The 16800-nt window shown below is 40.3% G+C and overlaps 1 protein-coding gene across 1 annotated transcript in view; it reads right to left on the bottom strand.

Moving 5' to 3' along the window:
• The window catches only part of raver2 (ribonucleoprotein, PTB-binding 2), an 85456-nt gene extending 69612 nt beyond the window's left edge, over positions 1-15844 (bottom strand). Inside the window, exon 1 of the mRNA XM_078258532.1 lies at positions 15563-15844. Within this exon, the coding sequence (XP_078114658.1) occupies positions 15563-15844 (282 nt within the window). The remainder of the gene's footprint in view (positions 1-15562) is intronic.
• Positions 15845-16800: the final 956 nt, after the last annotated feature.

Here is a 16800-nt window from a genome sequence, read left to right as displayed (position 1 = left end):
CTGTGTGTGTGTCGCGTTAGAGCGACCTAACGACCAGCCACGCTCGCCTCACACATGAGGCGGTACTAAATCTGCAATGGGAAAAGGAGGACGAGGCACCGCAGCCGAGTCGAGTCGAGCCGAGTAGAGCTGGTCTAGCAGTGGGTAAGCGTCATTTGTGTGGTACTGAAGCAAACTGCCCTGACATGATGGACTTCATAAGGAATGTGATAGTTGCCTGGCTGCCTGGTCTAACACCTGGGAAGACTACATGGAGCTCATAGAAGTGTAGGTTCACAAAGGAACATGAAATTGGATCATCGGCTTTACACCTGTCCACATAAGGAAACAGTGAGCACTCAGCTGCATACTCACTAAACACTGCTGCTGCCAACCTTGAAACTTTGTAAAAACTTGTACATGTATTCATATTGAACTGAAACGGTACGGGCGCCACAGTTCGGTGCATGAATTTACACGGAGAATACTTGGTATAAAAATAAATAAAACTTGCGTGCAAATTAATTAATGTAATGCGGAACTACTGTTAGATACGCGGGTTCTTTAGGGATGCCTAATCTGTAGCCCCGCCTTAGCTCTTGAAGCTCTGATTGGCACGTCGCCTATGTAGCTGAGCTCCGCCTATGTATGCAGTTTTAGTGAGTCAGAGATAGCAGCACTAAGGACGAGTATGGCACGTGGTGGCGACCCACAAGAGTTAGAGGACCCGCCGGCCTCCCAAGTTTGGGAAAACTTCAGTCAGTTACAGTAGTACAGGCGAAAGAGTGGTGGATAAGACTGCTGTTGTAGATTAGTGTTACGTTTCAAGCGTCGCGGCTCCGAACCGTAACGTTAGTTGGGACAGACGCCTTGTTTCTTCAGGCTAACTATATTAGCTTTAGCCAGGCAGGGAGTAGCTTTCTGCGGTAAAAAATGGCAGGGAGACATCGTGATAACGTTGCATTAATCAGGTAATTTAGTTTGTCTGTGTTTTTTTTGTTGTGTCTGTGTCTGCTGTATTTTCAGTTTTATAGCTGATTGTCTTATTTTGTTTACAAGTTACAGATGGAGTCTGGAGATGATGTGGGGTACTTATTGTTTACTGTTTACATCTTACTTTACACACTTCAGGCTGTTGCAGATAGCTCAGGGGAGAAACTGTATGACACTAGGTGGTACAGCCTGAGACATGCACAATAAAAAAAAAATTGCCTTCTGCATTTTTGTTTTGCTTTTCCCTCCATTGTACCGAACTCCTACCGAACCGTGATGTCTGAACCGAGGTATGAACCGAACCGTGACTTCTGTGTACCGTTCTACCCCTACCTACCTTATTTAATTTTAAAGGAGAACTCCAGGCAATTTTTACGTTAATCTTGATCGCTATAAGTATGCGAGTACTGTCGACAGCAAAAAGCCGAATCGGTGCTAGCAATATGGAGCTGCTGTAGCTAATGCCGAGAGCTCCCACTTAGCTAAAACGGCAGTTTTGGGGGCATATCATAAAGAATGAACAGAGGACAGTTCATGCTTTCACAATGAAAGTTTTGTGGCGAAAATAATTATTTCCCCCTCAAAAATAGGTAATTGAGCACTGTAGTGGTTATGATCATATCAGTGACTATGTAACTACATTGAAACGGGCCAAATGATGCCTGTTTCTTGTAAAGTAACAGCGTTACAGGAGGCTGGCTGTAGTCTTGCGCTGAAGTCCCGCGGGAATTCAGTTGTAGCAGGAAAAGGTAAACAGCAGTGTGCAGATCGGAGCGTAGTGTGTGAAGAGTGAAGAGCGGAGGTGTTCACAAGGGAAGAAGCTTGGAATAACGTAACTATGGAGCTAGAGCTAACCTTCAGTAACGCTATTACTGTACAAGAAACAGGCATCATTTGGCCCGTTTCCATGTAGTTACATAGTCACTGATCTGATCATAACCACTACAGTAGGGGCATGTAGTCATGTAGGGGCCCTGTTCATGTTGCACAGACATTTTAATTGCATTTTGTGTCTGTTAAAGTGGCACAAAGGCACTCTTTATGATATGCCCCCAAAACTGTCGTTTTAGCTAAGTGGGAGCTCTCGGCATCGACAGTACTCACATACTTATAGCGATCAAGATTAACGTAAAAATTGCCCAGAGTTCTCCTTTAAGCTGCTGCTGTTAACTGCTGTCCACACAACTTTTATTGATACTATCTCTCTGATACCACAGGTATAATTCTATCATCAAGTACATTATCTGTACAGATTTAAATAGTTCAGCGAAGAAGATACACATAAACGTCTTTGTGGCTCCATGTGGAGAAGGATGTTACAAGAACCATGGGTCCTAGAGGCTTGTAGGCGCAGACGTGCACACCTCCTAAATCTCATAAAATCTCAATCTGGTTAATCCAACCAGCCAAAAACTGCTCGTCACTCCACTTTTTATTACTCGACTGGCTCCCTGGTGCTGCCCGCATTAAATTCAAGTCACTAAAGCTCAACTATGGCAGGTTTTAACGTCAAGGTTTTTTTTTCACTTGTCCGTTCGGGCAAGTGAAGAAAAAAAAAAAGAGACTTCAAACAGATGACATCCACTTAGCATGCATCCTGCTTTAGTGTCTTCAAAATAAGATACTGAATCCTTTGCAGCACTCTAAGTTTTTCAAACATCCCACAAAGGTGAAATAAGTGACATCATTTCCCACTGCAGATTACTTAAGAGCCACAAATGTCAGAATACTGTAATTTCAATGCAATGGCAAACCGCATCCATGTTTTTGCAGCAACTGTCCTTCCACTCACAGCTTCTACTGTCAATTTCCTGCAAATAAAAAGGACTGCATATCGCCTTTCAAACGGCCTAGGCGTTGTTTTGACCCTTCTATCTGTCAGCTTGTTTGCCAGTTAAGATATTTCGAATTCCTCTGCTGCACTCTGTAAGTCACTCTTACATGTATCATATTCTCTACAGTGGAAAGTGTATAAGGGGATGGAAGTGTATGGCGAGAAAGCCAACAGGCAAAGAAGAAATAGAGGGAAGGAGAATGTGTTTACTCTAACACCTGTTTATCCATTACTCTTTTCTCCTGCAGTCATAAATGAGATGGCTTACAAATACAAACAGGGCCACTGAGGAAAGGTGAAACAGTTAGCTATCATTTCAACTCGGGGGGCTTCTGCACGGCCTCCTTACCGGCAGTGACTGTGTCCTTGACCTACTGATAGAGTGATATGAGAGCAGAGGATGAAACCCATCAGAGTGCTACTTCTACACACACACAAAAACACAACTGCATGGTCTAAAATGATTAGCATTACAATAGTTATTATTCACATTTATATAGAAATAATACTAGCACTCTATTCATACATGTGATTTTAGCCACCCTGTAGTTTTATAAGCAGTGTAAACTGCTGTAGTCCGTCAGTGAAGTACACCAAAATGTATTTACAAAACCTGTATTTTCTTTTTTTCTATGTGATGATGATACATTCATACAAATTTCTACTTCTACTTCTTGAGTATAAATTGAATCGAGGAGATTTTGTAATTTTTTCCTCTGATTCCATTTCCAAGTGGGTGTCAAACACACTTTGATGGAAAACAGCTAATGTTGTCGATTATGAATGCACGAATGGAATCATTCAGGAAGTGTAGAATGTTGCAGTTTGTTCTTGCTTTCAAACGAACAGAAAACATCTACAGTAACAGCCGCAGTCAGTTATAACACAGTTTAACAATTTGCTATTTTTTCATTGGAAATTGCAACAATGAATCTCAAATAGATCAAAAAAAAAACCCACTGTTGTCCATATTTGGTCTGAGCCAGACTTCGTGTGCATGTGTGTGACAGGTGGCTCAAACCATGGACAGCACAAATCACTGGCCTATCAAAAGCTTGCCAGGAAAGCTTCTTAGACAACATGCACACTCACATTTTGAGAGCAGATGATCATACATACATACATCTCCTTTTCTTTCTCTCATGCACATTCTCAGAGTTTTCACACCTTGTATGTTAAACACCTTTGCTCTGCACTGTTAGAATTCCTCGTTTTAACATGTTTTTGATTCCTCTCTTCTGTTTTTTTTATCTCTTTCTCTTCATCCAGGCTCTCCCCCCTCTTTCTCTCTCCCTTCCTCCTCCTCCTGTCTTTGTGCCTTCTCCTTAAAGGACAATTCCGGCGCAAAACGAACCTAGGGGTTAATAACAGATGTGTACCCACTCAATCGAGTGTACAGACAGTTTATTAAAAAGATAGATTATAAAGACAGTCACCGTCTCGTATACAGGCGGCTGCCGTCTTGGGAGCTACTGTCTTTCTAAACTATCTTTTTAATAAACTGTCTATACACTTACAAAGTTCTCAATGCTTCGGTTAACATGTAGGGACCCTCACTATGCTACCGTTGAAGTTTGGTGATATTTTGAGCCTTTTTAGTGGTATAAATAGCGATTTGTTTTTACTTTCCCTGTGCCCCAAATACTAGCGCTGTAAACTAATCAGTGGTCCGCGCTAGCTTGTTTCAAGCTACAAACACATTCGATTAGCATGAAAACATGTCCCAGAGAACGACAGAGTGGGTACACATCTGTTATTAACCCCTAGGTTCGTTTTGCGCCAGAATTGTCCTTTAAACTCCTTTCTCCTCTCCCTTATTTGTATCCTCCTGCTTTCTCACGTGTTTGCTCTTTTTTATTGCTGGACTATGCAATGGCTGTCTGGTTCATTTTCATGTTACCTCTATTCAAATCTACTGTAGGAGGGGACAGAACACACACAGAGGACAACGAATAAGATTCATGACGCTCTCGCTATTTGTTTTACTGACTTAGCGGTAAACAGTGATATGAAATTCTCTATCACCACAACAGTCACATAGTCCAAGAAGTATGCACGGACTGCCAGACTCTTAATGTGGTTTTACGCTACAAACACAGGCTCTCAGCTAATAACTTGTTGAATTTTTTTGCACAGTATTCACGAGCCTGCAGTGCATCGCTGTGTGCAAATCGGTTGAAATGCTATGCAAATATATACACATTTGCATAGAGCTTGGGCCATCCTGTTAACATCATTTCCTCCCTGGGTAGATGGAACGATTGTGACTAGAGATGCACCAATTACAATTTTCTAGGCCAATTCCGATTTTTCATTGACTTTAACCTGCCGATACCGATTTTAGCCGATACCGATTTCCTTTTTTCTAACCACTTTACAGCACACACAAATGTTTTGAACAGATAATCGATTGCTATAAAATATATGGGTGGGAAACTCACACACATCTAAAGAGCAATGTTATGGAAGAACCATTTCCTTCCTTTCACATCCAATATCCAACTAAAACAAATTGATATATTTAGCTAAAACTAAACTTCTGTATGAAAACAGGGAAGACAGGTAATGACAATACAATACAAGGTCTATAAGTAGTGAATGTTAGAGTGCATTTCGGAGAATAGCGCGGAAACGTGCTTCACACCGCGAGCGGGCACTCTGGTACACATGTTGTATTCTTGTGAAAAAAATGCACATTTGTGGGATAGGGTTGTTACCCTCTTGAATGATCTATTCGGATTACAACTCACCAAGACCCCAGCTCTGTGGATTCTGGGTCTGCTGCCAGACAATAACACTCTGACCTGAAGACAAAGACTATGGATACGTCCGGCTACTACAACAGGATGTAGAATAATTCAGAGGCACTGGAAGTCATCTACTCTGTGCTGCTTTAGGGAATGGACTGAACAAATGACAAGAATGGCTACGTATGAGCGAGTCACTTACAGTTGGGGAGAGAGGATATCTTTAATCAAGTCTGGGGCTCCTTCCTGATGGCAATAGAGGGGTTGTCTGTCTGAATATAAGGCACCGGTTCTGATCTAATCCAATATAGTGTTTGACTGGTAGAATAATGTAATGTAATGTAAGGCACATGATGTTGTTTGTTCTTTTCTTCTTTCTGTATTCTTAAAAACAGGACAGTGGATGATGTATATGTCTTGTAAATTGTGATGGTAACATATGTTGTACTGTCTGTCAAAAATATTAATAATAAAAAAAAAAAACATGTTGTCAGTTCATTGTTAGCTGGTGATTTCATTGTTTGTGTTCTTCACCTGCTAGCTAGGTTGCATGTGGCTGTTGATTCGATATAATGGTGATTGTTTAACACCCTTGCTCACGTTTGTATTTTATGTGCATTATTTACATGCTACAGTAGTTACACTGCATTAAGATAATGTAATTAATAGTGGGTTTATTGTTATTATTTGCTAGCCTTTATATAATTCCTATGCATTGTGTATGGTAGCTTTTACAATGTTATTTATTTACAGCATTTGATCGGCATAAAATCGGCATATGTCAGACTGACCGGCCGTCGCCGGTCATGGCCGATCACGTGAAAATCGGTCAATTCCGGTCACCAGCCAGTCAATCGGTGCATCTCTAATTGTGACTCCTAGATAAATCAATGCCAGCAGACTTGAATGAAGTCCGTGATTGTACAAGGATCTGCACAGAGATTTTCTGCAATTAGCTTAGCATATATAACTACCATTGCAATACTACTTGCTTCCGTATTTGCTGATGTAATGTAAAATGATCCACCTTTCAGATACAGGATACTAAGCCTGATTTATCCTGGTTGTGCTGTACCTCAACATGCATAGACTGATTTAAAAACAATAACAGAAAGACTAATTATTAGCTATACTAATCACCTTTTAGGTAGCATGAATTGGGGCAGAAGCACTGGTACTAGTATGCAGAAACCTGCAATTAGTTTGGGCCTGAAATATCTCCCATATTTAAAGTATACAATACGCCAAACTATACAATATTTATCATGCAGTGAAATAAATGACAAAACGCTTTTGCAGCGGAGTTTGGCCTTAGCATCTCTGCCATTATTCATGTGTTTCTGAATAAATCATTTTGAAGCCTAGAGCTCAGCGTACCATTTGCTACCATCTTCATCAGTTACTGGAGTAGGAAAATCTAAATTTCAGGATAACAATGGGGGAAGTGTGGGTGGACATGTGGCACAAGCTATAAGTCATCATTATTATGTATTATTATTATTATTATTATTATTATGTATATATCAAACAAAACACGTATAAAATTAGACTTCCCTTTGTACCTTTATTACGCCTTAATAAAACAATATAATTAAAAATCACAAAGACACCCATTAGAGGAAGTAAAATTACCTATTAAAGCTACATTGTGTAAGAATTTTTCCCATCTAGCGGTGAAATTGTATATGACAACCAACTGAATATTACTTTATAGCCCCTCCCATTCCAAGCGCATTTTAACTCCTACGGTGGCTGTATTATTTCAAGAAGTACAACTTCGTCCGTGAGTGTTCCTTCCAGTGTACTAATAGTTTTACGTTATTTTGGTACCACTTCATTGCTAACATCAGCTATCAGGTTCCCAAACATATGCAAGCTAATGTTAGTAAAGTATCAGTGCCATCGTTATTCTGTATATTGTAGGAGAGAGGCAACGGAGGTTTGTGTTTTTAATGTATTTCTCTGAGCAGTATGAACAATGTCAATGAAACCAAAATTAGCTCTTAGTATGTCCATCGTTTACACGCAGCTGTTCTAGCTGTAGCTAGTCTGTGTTACAACTGCATGACATGAGTTGTCTGCCAGGGAAATCGCGACACATATGATTATGTTTATGTTACAAGGTAGACGATCCTTTTTCATCATTGACGCGAGGAAAAGTATCCTAGACGTCGTTCTAGCGTTATGCACAACAATGCTATAGTTAGCCAAGCAACTATAAAACTACGGCGTCCCTTTTTAAAATCCTTGCTCCTTATGAGCTCTTTCCATCTTGGAAAAGCCACTCCAATATTAACTTTGGTCTTGTTGCTTTGCCTGTCGCGTTGTCGTTTTAATTCTCTTTTTAACTTCCTTGGCGACTCCGTTACATGTCCTAGAGAATAGGCGTGATACTCCATCTTCAACAGGCTTTCAAATGTGCCGGCAGTAAGTCGCAAGTAATCTTCTCCCCCTCCCTGGCATTCGTCACAGTGCCACTGAGTGTAAAAGCGTGAAAAGCGGAGGTATGTCCGTCTTTGGCTAATGTATTTTAAAGATGGAGGCGCAACATGGCGGCCGTCATTCGAGCGACTCGCTCGTATGTACTGTGAATGATTCTAAATGGCAGATTCTACGCGTTCGAGAATACTTTGATTAGTTGGTGGAAGTAATTACACATGAATGAGCTCATATTTGTGAAAGAACAAAGAGGTTTTTGCTAAGAATCAACTCAAAAAATTACACAATGGAGCTTTAAGGCTTAATTTATTGTGGGTGGAAAGGTACTGTCTTTGTATTTCATGTGGGAAGTTGGAAGCTTTCCATGTCACTTCCATATTGTCAGAGATAACTGCCATTAGAACAGCATCTTAGTGGTCGCTGCTTGGTCAAACCCCATCTGTTTCGCCATTTCACTTATTTCATAGAGAAGCTGATTTAAGAAAGGACAGAACCAGTGGGCTGTGGGAAGCAGGTGGCTTGCCCTGAGACAGGACCGATTCTGCTGTCTCCCAGTGTGAACCCACCTCCCTCCCCCATCCACACCCACTTGTCTCTGCTTGGCTCTGGCCCTGAAGCAACATGTCTCAGATTGGAGGTTATTTTCCCCACTGAGCTGGCAGTCACTCCTCACATATCAGTCCTGAAGACGTTCATTTAAGAATATTTGTTATTTTTGTTTGCCTGCAGTACCTTAAGTGCCACATAATATAAATTAAAATGTGTGCCAGTGTTTACACAATGTATTTGAAAGTATGTGAGGTTCATTTATGAGCAGTGTACACTTGTGTAACAGTGTTGAGATGTGGTCAATCCTAGCCACCAGGTTAAAAGATAAAACAACCTAAAATTTATATTGTGCCTCAGTGTTGAACACTGCTGAAATATTTCTTTCTATTATTATCTTGTCAGAAAACTACACTTTACTGCAACTGCAGAGGCAGGTAGAGACTGGCAGAGAAGCTCTCAGACATAAAAGCTAAATGGCCTCTTGTAGTCATTTACACTGACAGGCACCAGTGAAAGCACAATGCACATTAACAGGGTGGATGTGGAAAGGTTAATGCCTTCTTCTGCACTTGCATTACACACAATTTTGTTTCATTATTGACTTCACATTACTGGACTCAAACTAAACATTTGGTCAAGGTTGTAGCTTGAAAATGGTATTGCATAAACACAGATTTGAAAAATAATGTAATAAGTATTACCTCTGTCATAGTTTTATTTAGAACATCTATAATCTAGAAAGTTAATGGTTTAGAACTGATATGCATTGTATTTTAAAAAGCAACTGTAACTGAAATATATGCAGCTAGATCTGACCAAAATATGTTCAAAAGATAATTGACTTTCTTATTTAGTAATTTAATACATTTGCAAGTAAACACATGAATACAGTGTTTCCACTGTATGGTCCAGCTCTGCTCGACTCACTTTTTTGTTACCAGTACTTTTCTCTTTTCGTTTTCCAATGCAGATAACACCTCCTCAGTGTAGGCAGGATTCTCAGCTGATCGGCATAGCGGCGTTGCGCAATACTGCCGTGACATCATTTTTAACGAAACAATGATGAATATTAATTCATCGGCGACGACGGTCTGCACTTCGTCAATTGTACAGCGTAGTGTAGGCTACGTAGGGTTGTAAGGCGTTTTGCCGGCTGCCATTTCTTAAAATCTGGATCAAGTGAATAAAAAAAATGGTGTCATTTTACATACACTAAAGCGATTAATGATATAATAACTGCTAGAGTAACTGAGCGCATAAATCACGGCAGCAATGGATTAAGTACATAAATGTCCCAGTTCATTTGACTCAACATATGAAGCATAATGTCATATTAATTTAACAAACTGTAATATGATTTCTGCTAGATTTCTTGCAAGCTAATAGAGGCATTTTGACAGGTAGATGATGAATAAAGGCATTCTGGTTAAGATGTTCTCTTTTCATATTCCATAAAGGCATACAATAGGGACATCTGTGTGTGACAGATCCCATTGTTTCCCGTGGGTAGAAAAAAACTCTTGAAGGTGATTTATGAAAATAAACCTTTGACACGTGGGCGGATGGATGGATGGGTTCATGCCGATAACTCGGACGCTGCCAAGAGCATCTCATAAGAGAAATTAAAATCCATAAGACTGAGCAATGAGCAGTATTTACACTCTAGTCATCACTTGCTTCATCACTTTTGGTCCATGGGTAGCAAAACTTGGCATGGCTTTCTCTTGTTACTCTTGTTTGACCTCTCTCATAACTGAGGTGTTTGCCCCCACAGAGCTGCCACTGACTGGGTTTTCTGTTGTTGACTCTGTGATGGATGAGGTCAGGTATTTTCAATTTTACAGAACCTGCGCTTCTGACAACATGCAATCGTCAAACGACGATTACAATCCGTGTCGTCTATGTAATCATGAAGTTTTGATCAGTGTAGAGATTTGTGTCCCCTCTCTCCACAGGAAGGTTAAAACGTGCAGGTCAGACACACAGAGGATCCAGAGCTCTAGTAAACCGGGATCAGCAGGATTCTGGAGGGTCAAATACCCTTACACCGGCTCTATCTCACACCAACAGACAAGAATGACCTTCCTATCAAACATATGCAGTTACAATATTGTTTTTTGTAGCCCACTTAATCATCAAAATGATCTTGTATTGACTTTCAGTGAAAACATATCAGCTTTACTGATGATATAAACATACTGTGTTTAAGTAAAATAATTACAGACTATCAAAAAATTACATGATTAGTTAAGTGTTAATGCTTACATTTGCCGCACCGGGATATATACTGATACTGAAAACATACCCTCATTAATATCCTGATATTGATTTTAACCATACCCACAATACTCCTTGCTCTCCACCATCACCAAGGATTTTAACTGGTTCGGCATTGAAGGTCTCAGCGCATCTCAAGTCAAGTTCATCATCTCACCTCAACAAATTCACCAACATGTATGACCGATTGCTAAATTATGTCATTTTGTGTCTGTCCTGGTTGTACTAACAGTAGTCAGTCAAACAGGTGTATCTTAAACGGCTGCGGGATAATTGCGGCAAAAACATCTGCAAAACTTTGATGTGACTAATACAGTAAACGGCTAAATCACAACATGTGTGCACACAGGCTTGTAAGTGTTGAAGACTGCCCACTGTCAGGAGGGGCAGATTTCATGAACATCTGCTACTGACACACACACACACACACACACACACACACACACACACACACACACACACACTTCACAGCATGTGAAGCGAGAGGAGGAAGTGGGTGTTAAGAGAATAGCTCAGGCACACGCTGCTTTGTGACATTTACATGTATTTGGGTTTACCTGTACATATGCAAACACAACTGTGCCCACACACACACTTTGTCTGGTGTTCAAAGAACATATAATCATGTACTGTACACATCCACATATTGCCGAAGTGAGAAACTGAATAATTCAAGAACTTAGCAGAAGTTGTTGTTGGAAGCGCACACGCACACGCACACACACACACACACCTCCAGCGCATCTGCAAATATGCTTTTACACTACATGGATATTGGATTGGATAAAACATAATTTGCCAAGTGCATTGAAAGGAATTCCATTCCCTCTAGAGCTACTTCCAACTTGGTTGTTTGCATGTGGGAAACCGTTGAGGAATAATGTCTAGGAATGTATTCCGATAGCCAATTACATTTTTAATCAATTTTCCGGTTGGCAAAATACCTAGATTAACTAAGATCGGTCTCTAATCGCTTACCAAACCCTTTCCCTCTCTTTGTTTAGAGAGAAATGTACAAAACATCCAGGTATCAGTTTCTTATTTCTTACCGCCGCTGAACGTCAATTTTCATCAGAGTCTGATAAAGTGCTTAAAGTGATGTCAGTTGAGTCAGCATCAGTTGGGGCTGAAGTCTACAAGTTTGAAAATAAAAAAATCTGGAGGTGTGGCGTTAAGTAGTGAGGTTACCAGACCTCTATAGCTCGCTCCTCATCTCTGCTCGAAGCTAGCAGCTCGCGTTTATATTAGCTGCTACTAGCATTACAACCAGCATTACAATCTCTGACCAAACGAATAATCGGTGTTGCGGCTGTAAGCAGTCCGACAAAGTGCTGCCACGAGGGACTAAACACTGAGAGATGCATAAACACACTGTGATGCGCTCAAGATTGTATTGCAATGATTAATTCCTCCACACGTAAAATACAACTAGTACTGCAGTTACCAAATGTAAAGTTACTTTGTGAATCAAAATAAGTGTGTTAGTGTTAGGGCGGTCAACAGAAAGTGTTCGCACCCAGGCTCACCCCCTCTCTGTCAAAGCCCAAAAAACCCAGGTGAACAGATGAAGCAAACAAATATGTTATCACTTCCACTCAAGCCGCGATGAACACACCGACCACCTTATCAATAAATAATATAAATGAGACCATAAACAGCATACAGTATGTGGCTCCTACAATCGATGTTTGACTTGCATTGCGTGCACCAAGTTTTGACAAGGAAGAACAATGCATGATATGTTATGGACAATATCTCTGCTTCTGCTGCATCAATTTAGATACTTTTTTGTCCATCGTGGTTGCACAGTGTTCTAAAAGAAAAGGCTAAAATAAACCTTCTGTGGTTGACGTGTTATTTCTAAGATGATGTCTGTACCAAAAATCAAATAATAATAACAAAAATCACTTTGTTAACACCACTGTATGACCGTGTGTGAACTTTGTTTCCAAGACCAGTGGAGTGGCGAGTCCTCTCTAGAGAAATGATCTTAAAGATTGTGTCTTGATTCAGCATAACCTCCCAGTTTAGCTTTCATGCACATAGTATAATTATTTGAATATTATCAACTTAATAGCTCTGAATTGGAACCTCCAAAATTAGAGCAGGTAGCTAATGAAAAATGTGATTCAAAAGGATTTGGAGTCAATAACGGATTTCTTTTCAGTAAAGTGCTACCAATATCATTTTAGCAAAACCTATTGATTTGATAAAATGGTATAGGATAAGAGTCATTAATGGCTCCTATTTGGACCCAATGTTTCTCCCTGCTCATCCCTCAACCACCTCTTTCTATTCTCTTTCCTTTACCATCTTCCTTCATCGCTTCCTTTCCTCTCCTCTCACCCAACTCTACTGTCTTCCAGCTCTACTTTCTCATTCCCATCCCCCCTCTTCTCTCTGAGATGAGGACTGTCAGCAGGGCCATATATTTAACACAGTGCACCATGGACTCCACACACTCACATATATCCAATCTACGATATAGTATTTACTAATGGGGCAGCGTGTATGACGGGAATGGGAGTCGGCTGGTGTCGTTTAGTCCATCAGACAGGTTACATAAGACAGTGACAAGGACTTTCCTTCGCCATAAATCTATAACCTTATGGAAGATGCTACTATGTCAACACCAGCATTATTAAAATATCACATTTTTGCTGACATACGGACATTAGTTTAGGCTACAGCTCGTGTGATGGAAACTATATATTCAGCAACTCTAGAGCCTTTCAAACAGAAATAAATGCCGCAATTGGAGCCTTTTAAACACACCGTTAAAAAGAAAATGTTAACTATCCACAGCAATGTTTTATTCTGTTATTGATGGTTACGATATTTTGGAGTTGTGGTTTTGTGATGTGGTTTAAAAGGTTTTTGTTAATCATTCATTTCTGACAAGCTGCCGGATCGCTCTGCATATAAGCCTGAGCTTTAACAGTTTCACTACCGGTCTGTAACTCATATTGCGTGATGTCAAAGAGTCTGAACTACTCCTTAAAATGGATAAATTCATGTGGCACGTTCAGCAGGGCGGGCTTTATGCAGCTCTGCTCTCCAACTGCTCTGCTCAGGCTCACTAAACATATCACACTCACTCTGACACATGAATAATGTGGAAAATACAGAGAGAGAGAGAGAGAGAGAGAGAGAGAGAGAGAGAGAGAGAAATTCCACTTCTGTTGCTTCACCTGATCCAAGTGACTTTCTCTCTCTCTCTCTCTCTCTCTCTCTCTCTCTCTCTCTCTCTCTCATTTCTCACAAACACCATGCAGTCGCACTCTTTCACACTCCCTCACTTTCTCCTTGAACACACACACTAACACCCGGCAGAGCGCTGGTTCTGCTTGGCAGTGTGCCTCTTTCTAAGAATGTTTGGTGCTACAACCCTGAAGGGATACACCATCAGCTCCTTCAACGCTCTGCCTCATGAAGGCTTGCATGCTGACACAAGTGATGAATGACACTTCAAACCAAAAAGGTCTTAAAGTTATAAACAGTGAAGTCACTCTGTGGTCTTTGACGAGAAACATGCTTGCAAAGTGCTTGTGCGTAAACTAAACATAAAAGATAAATGGATTGATCTGCTGTAAAGGAATCCAATTAAAGCAAACTGTGTAAACAAAATTAGAAATCTTGGAATATATTGATCATGTCTTAAAAAACATAATCTGAGTTAACTAAAGTAGTTGTAACTCTTGTTACTTTTGGACTTTTAACTGTACAAGATTGTATTGTCTGTAGGATATGAGCTGACTATACAATGTTGATTGAAATAGAATCCCAACAGATGCTACCTGACAGTGGCAAAAGCGTATGTGCATATAAATGCACTGCTCCATGCAGTGAAAATATCCAATTATATAGTGGCAGATGAAAATGTGAATAAACTATAATGCCAAACTGGTGTTCATAAGAAAACAGCACCCCCCAAACACACACACACATCAACTAATAGTAATTTTGCTTTCTGACTTTACCAATCTCGTATAACTGACAAGATTTTGATGCTAGAACAGGTGCATGGATAAGTTACAACGATGGGTAGACCTGAATGACGAAGGTAAGGGATGTCATCCACAGTATGTCCTCTTGTTGCAAGAAAAGCAACAGAACTTGCAAGCCCCATACAGCTTTTGCAAGAACCCACTTAGAAACACAATCATTAACCAACATGCCACATATTGTTTTGGAGTACACTGTGACATTTTTAAGTCGATTTAGATCATCAGAAAACTAGTAAAATATTTAAAAGGTTCGTTTAAATCACAAATGTAAATACAAGAGTAAATTTAGTAGCCACATTTTGCAATGGTTTGAACTGTTATGGCCAAACAATTAAATGAGCCTTAGTATTAGTTGGGGATGCCTTGAATGAGACAGTGTGTATTGTTAGATGGTATTAACGAATGAAACGTAAATCTAACAGCCTGTTTGCCAGAGCCCTGTAGACTGTACCTTTTTAAACTATTCATATACACTTCAAAATTAATGTTACTTCTAAATATACTATCATATTATATTAAAAATACTAGACGATCATGGGGTGAATTAAGGTCACTATGCATCTGACACCGGGGTCTTTATTATCACCAAACAATAAAGTTCATTTTAAAAGTGCGACGGTCAGTGCAAACTAAACTAACGACAACAGTTAGTCTCGATATGCGTACAAACTCTAAACTATAGTTAACCACACTACTTTTGCAGCAGTTTTTTTTCCAAACTAACGTGGACGGTGTACCTGGTTAGTGGTGTCAGGCGGCAGGTTCTTAATGAGGATTTTCCTCCTGTTGCTCAGCTCTTGTCGAGTTTTGGCCAGCCTCCTCTCGATCTCCTCCGGCTCCAGGTCGGGCAGGTCGCGGAAGCTAATCTCCGAGTCGGATGGCTGTGTTGTTGCTGCCGCCGCCTCCTCCTTATCCTCCGACTGCCTGCTCTCGGGGCTGTCCATCTCCGGGGAAAGTGCGCTCTCCCCGGCTATAGAAGAGTGAACGCTCGGCGGCTGGATGGATGGGGCTGCCGCCATCTTGGGTAGCTGAGTGAAAAGTGTGAGGGAAGTGAGGAGAGAGAGAGAGAGAGAGAGAGAGAGAGAGAGAGAGAGAGAGAGAGAGAGAGAGAGAGAGAGAGAGAGAGAGGCAGGTGGGAGGTGTGTCTGTTAGTGAAAGAGCGAGATAAAATGTAAAAACATACCCGAATAAAATGCACAAAGCTATTTTAATTGAGTCAAGTAAACTCCTTTATTCCAAGCTAGATGTATGCATTATTTTTGTTATTAATTCATTAACTTAGCCTACCTATGTATTGTAGTAAGTAGCGTGCATCTGCCTATACAATCAGCTCTAAACTTGTGCAATCATGCTTTGGTTTGGTTTGTTGCTGGTTATTCCCTTTTATTGGGAGATATCCAGCTGCTTCAAGAAAACGGTGAAACTGCAAACAGCGAGATTTTATTCAATTATATAAGTTATTTGTTTTGAGGTAAAACGAGTAGGATGCAGTAGCTAATAGGTTCAACTACTTATTTAAATGGGCAGTTATCGACTCACACGGTTTTTAGCATGTCAGGCTGCACCTCGCGGACTTCTGGCGACCCCAACTGTCTGCTGAATGTATAGAAGCCAATTAAGATTCGTCAAAATCACCAGCAGACCATCTAATGTATTTTTTAGTGGAGTCAGCTACACTGGAGGCTGCTTGATTTTTTTGCATGGCATCAATGTTTTAACTCAAATCCTGTAATCTCCAGATTTTAGTGAATATATCACCATCCACATGTTGAGTTTGACAAGTGTTTTATGTTACCTACATTTTAGACAGCAGTGAACTGGTAAATATATGCACATTTTATATTTGTTTTGTAGCCCAATTAACACATTTATTCTTTTGGTCAAAGACAGAAGAGAGTGAGATGCATTAATTGGAGAATATATCTAAACCACCATTGCTTTTCATGTTCCCCATGTGCATAATGTGACCATGAAT

The sequence above is a fragment of the Sander vitreus genome, chromosome 9 (genome assembly GCF_031162955.1).
Source record: "Sander vitreus isolate 19-12246 chromosome 9, sanVit1, whole genome shotgun sequence".
Classification (NCBI taxonomy): domain Eukaryota; kingdom Metazoa; phylum Chordata; class Actinopteri; order Perciformes; family Percidae; genus Sander; species Sander vitreus.
This window is presented reverse-complemented; position numbering and strand designations above follow the sequence as displayed.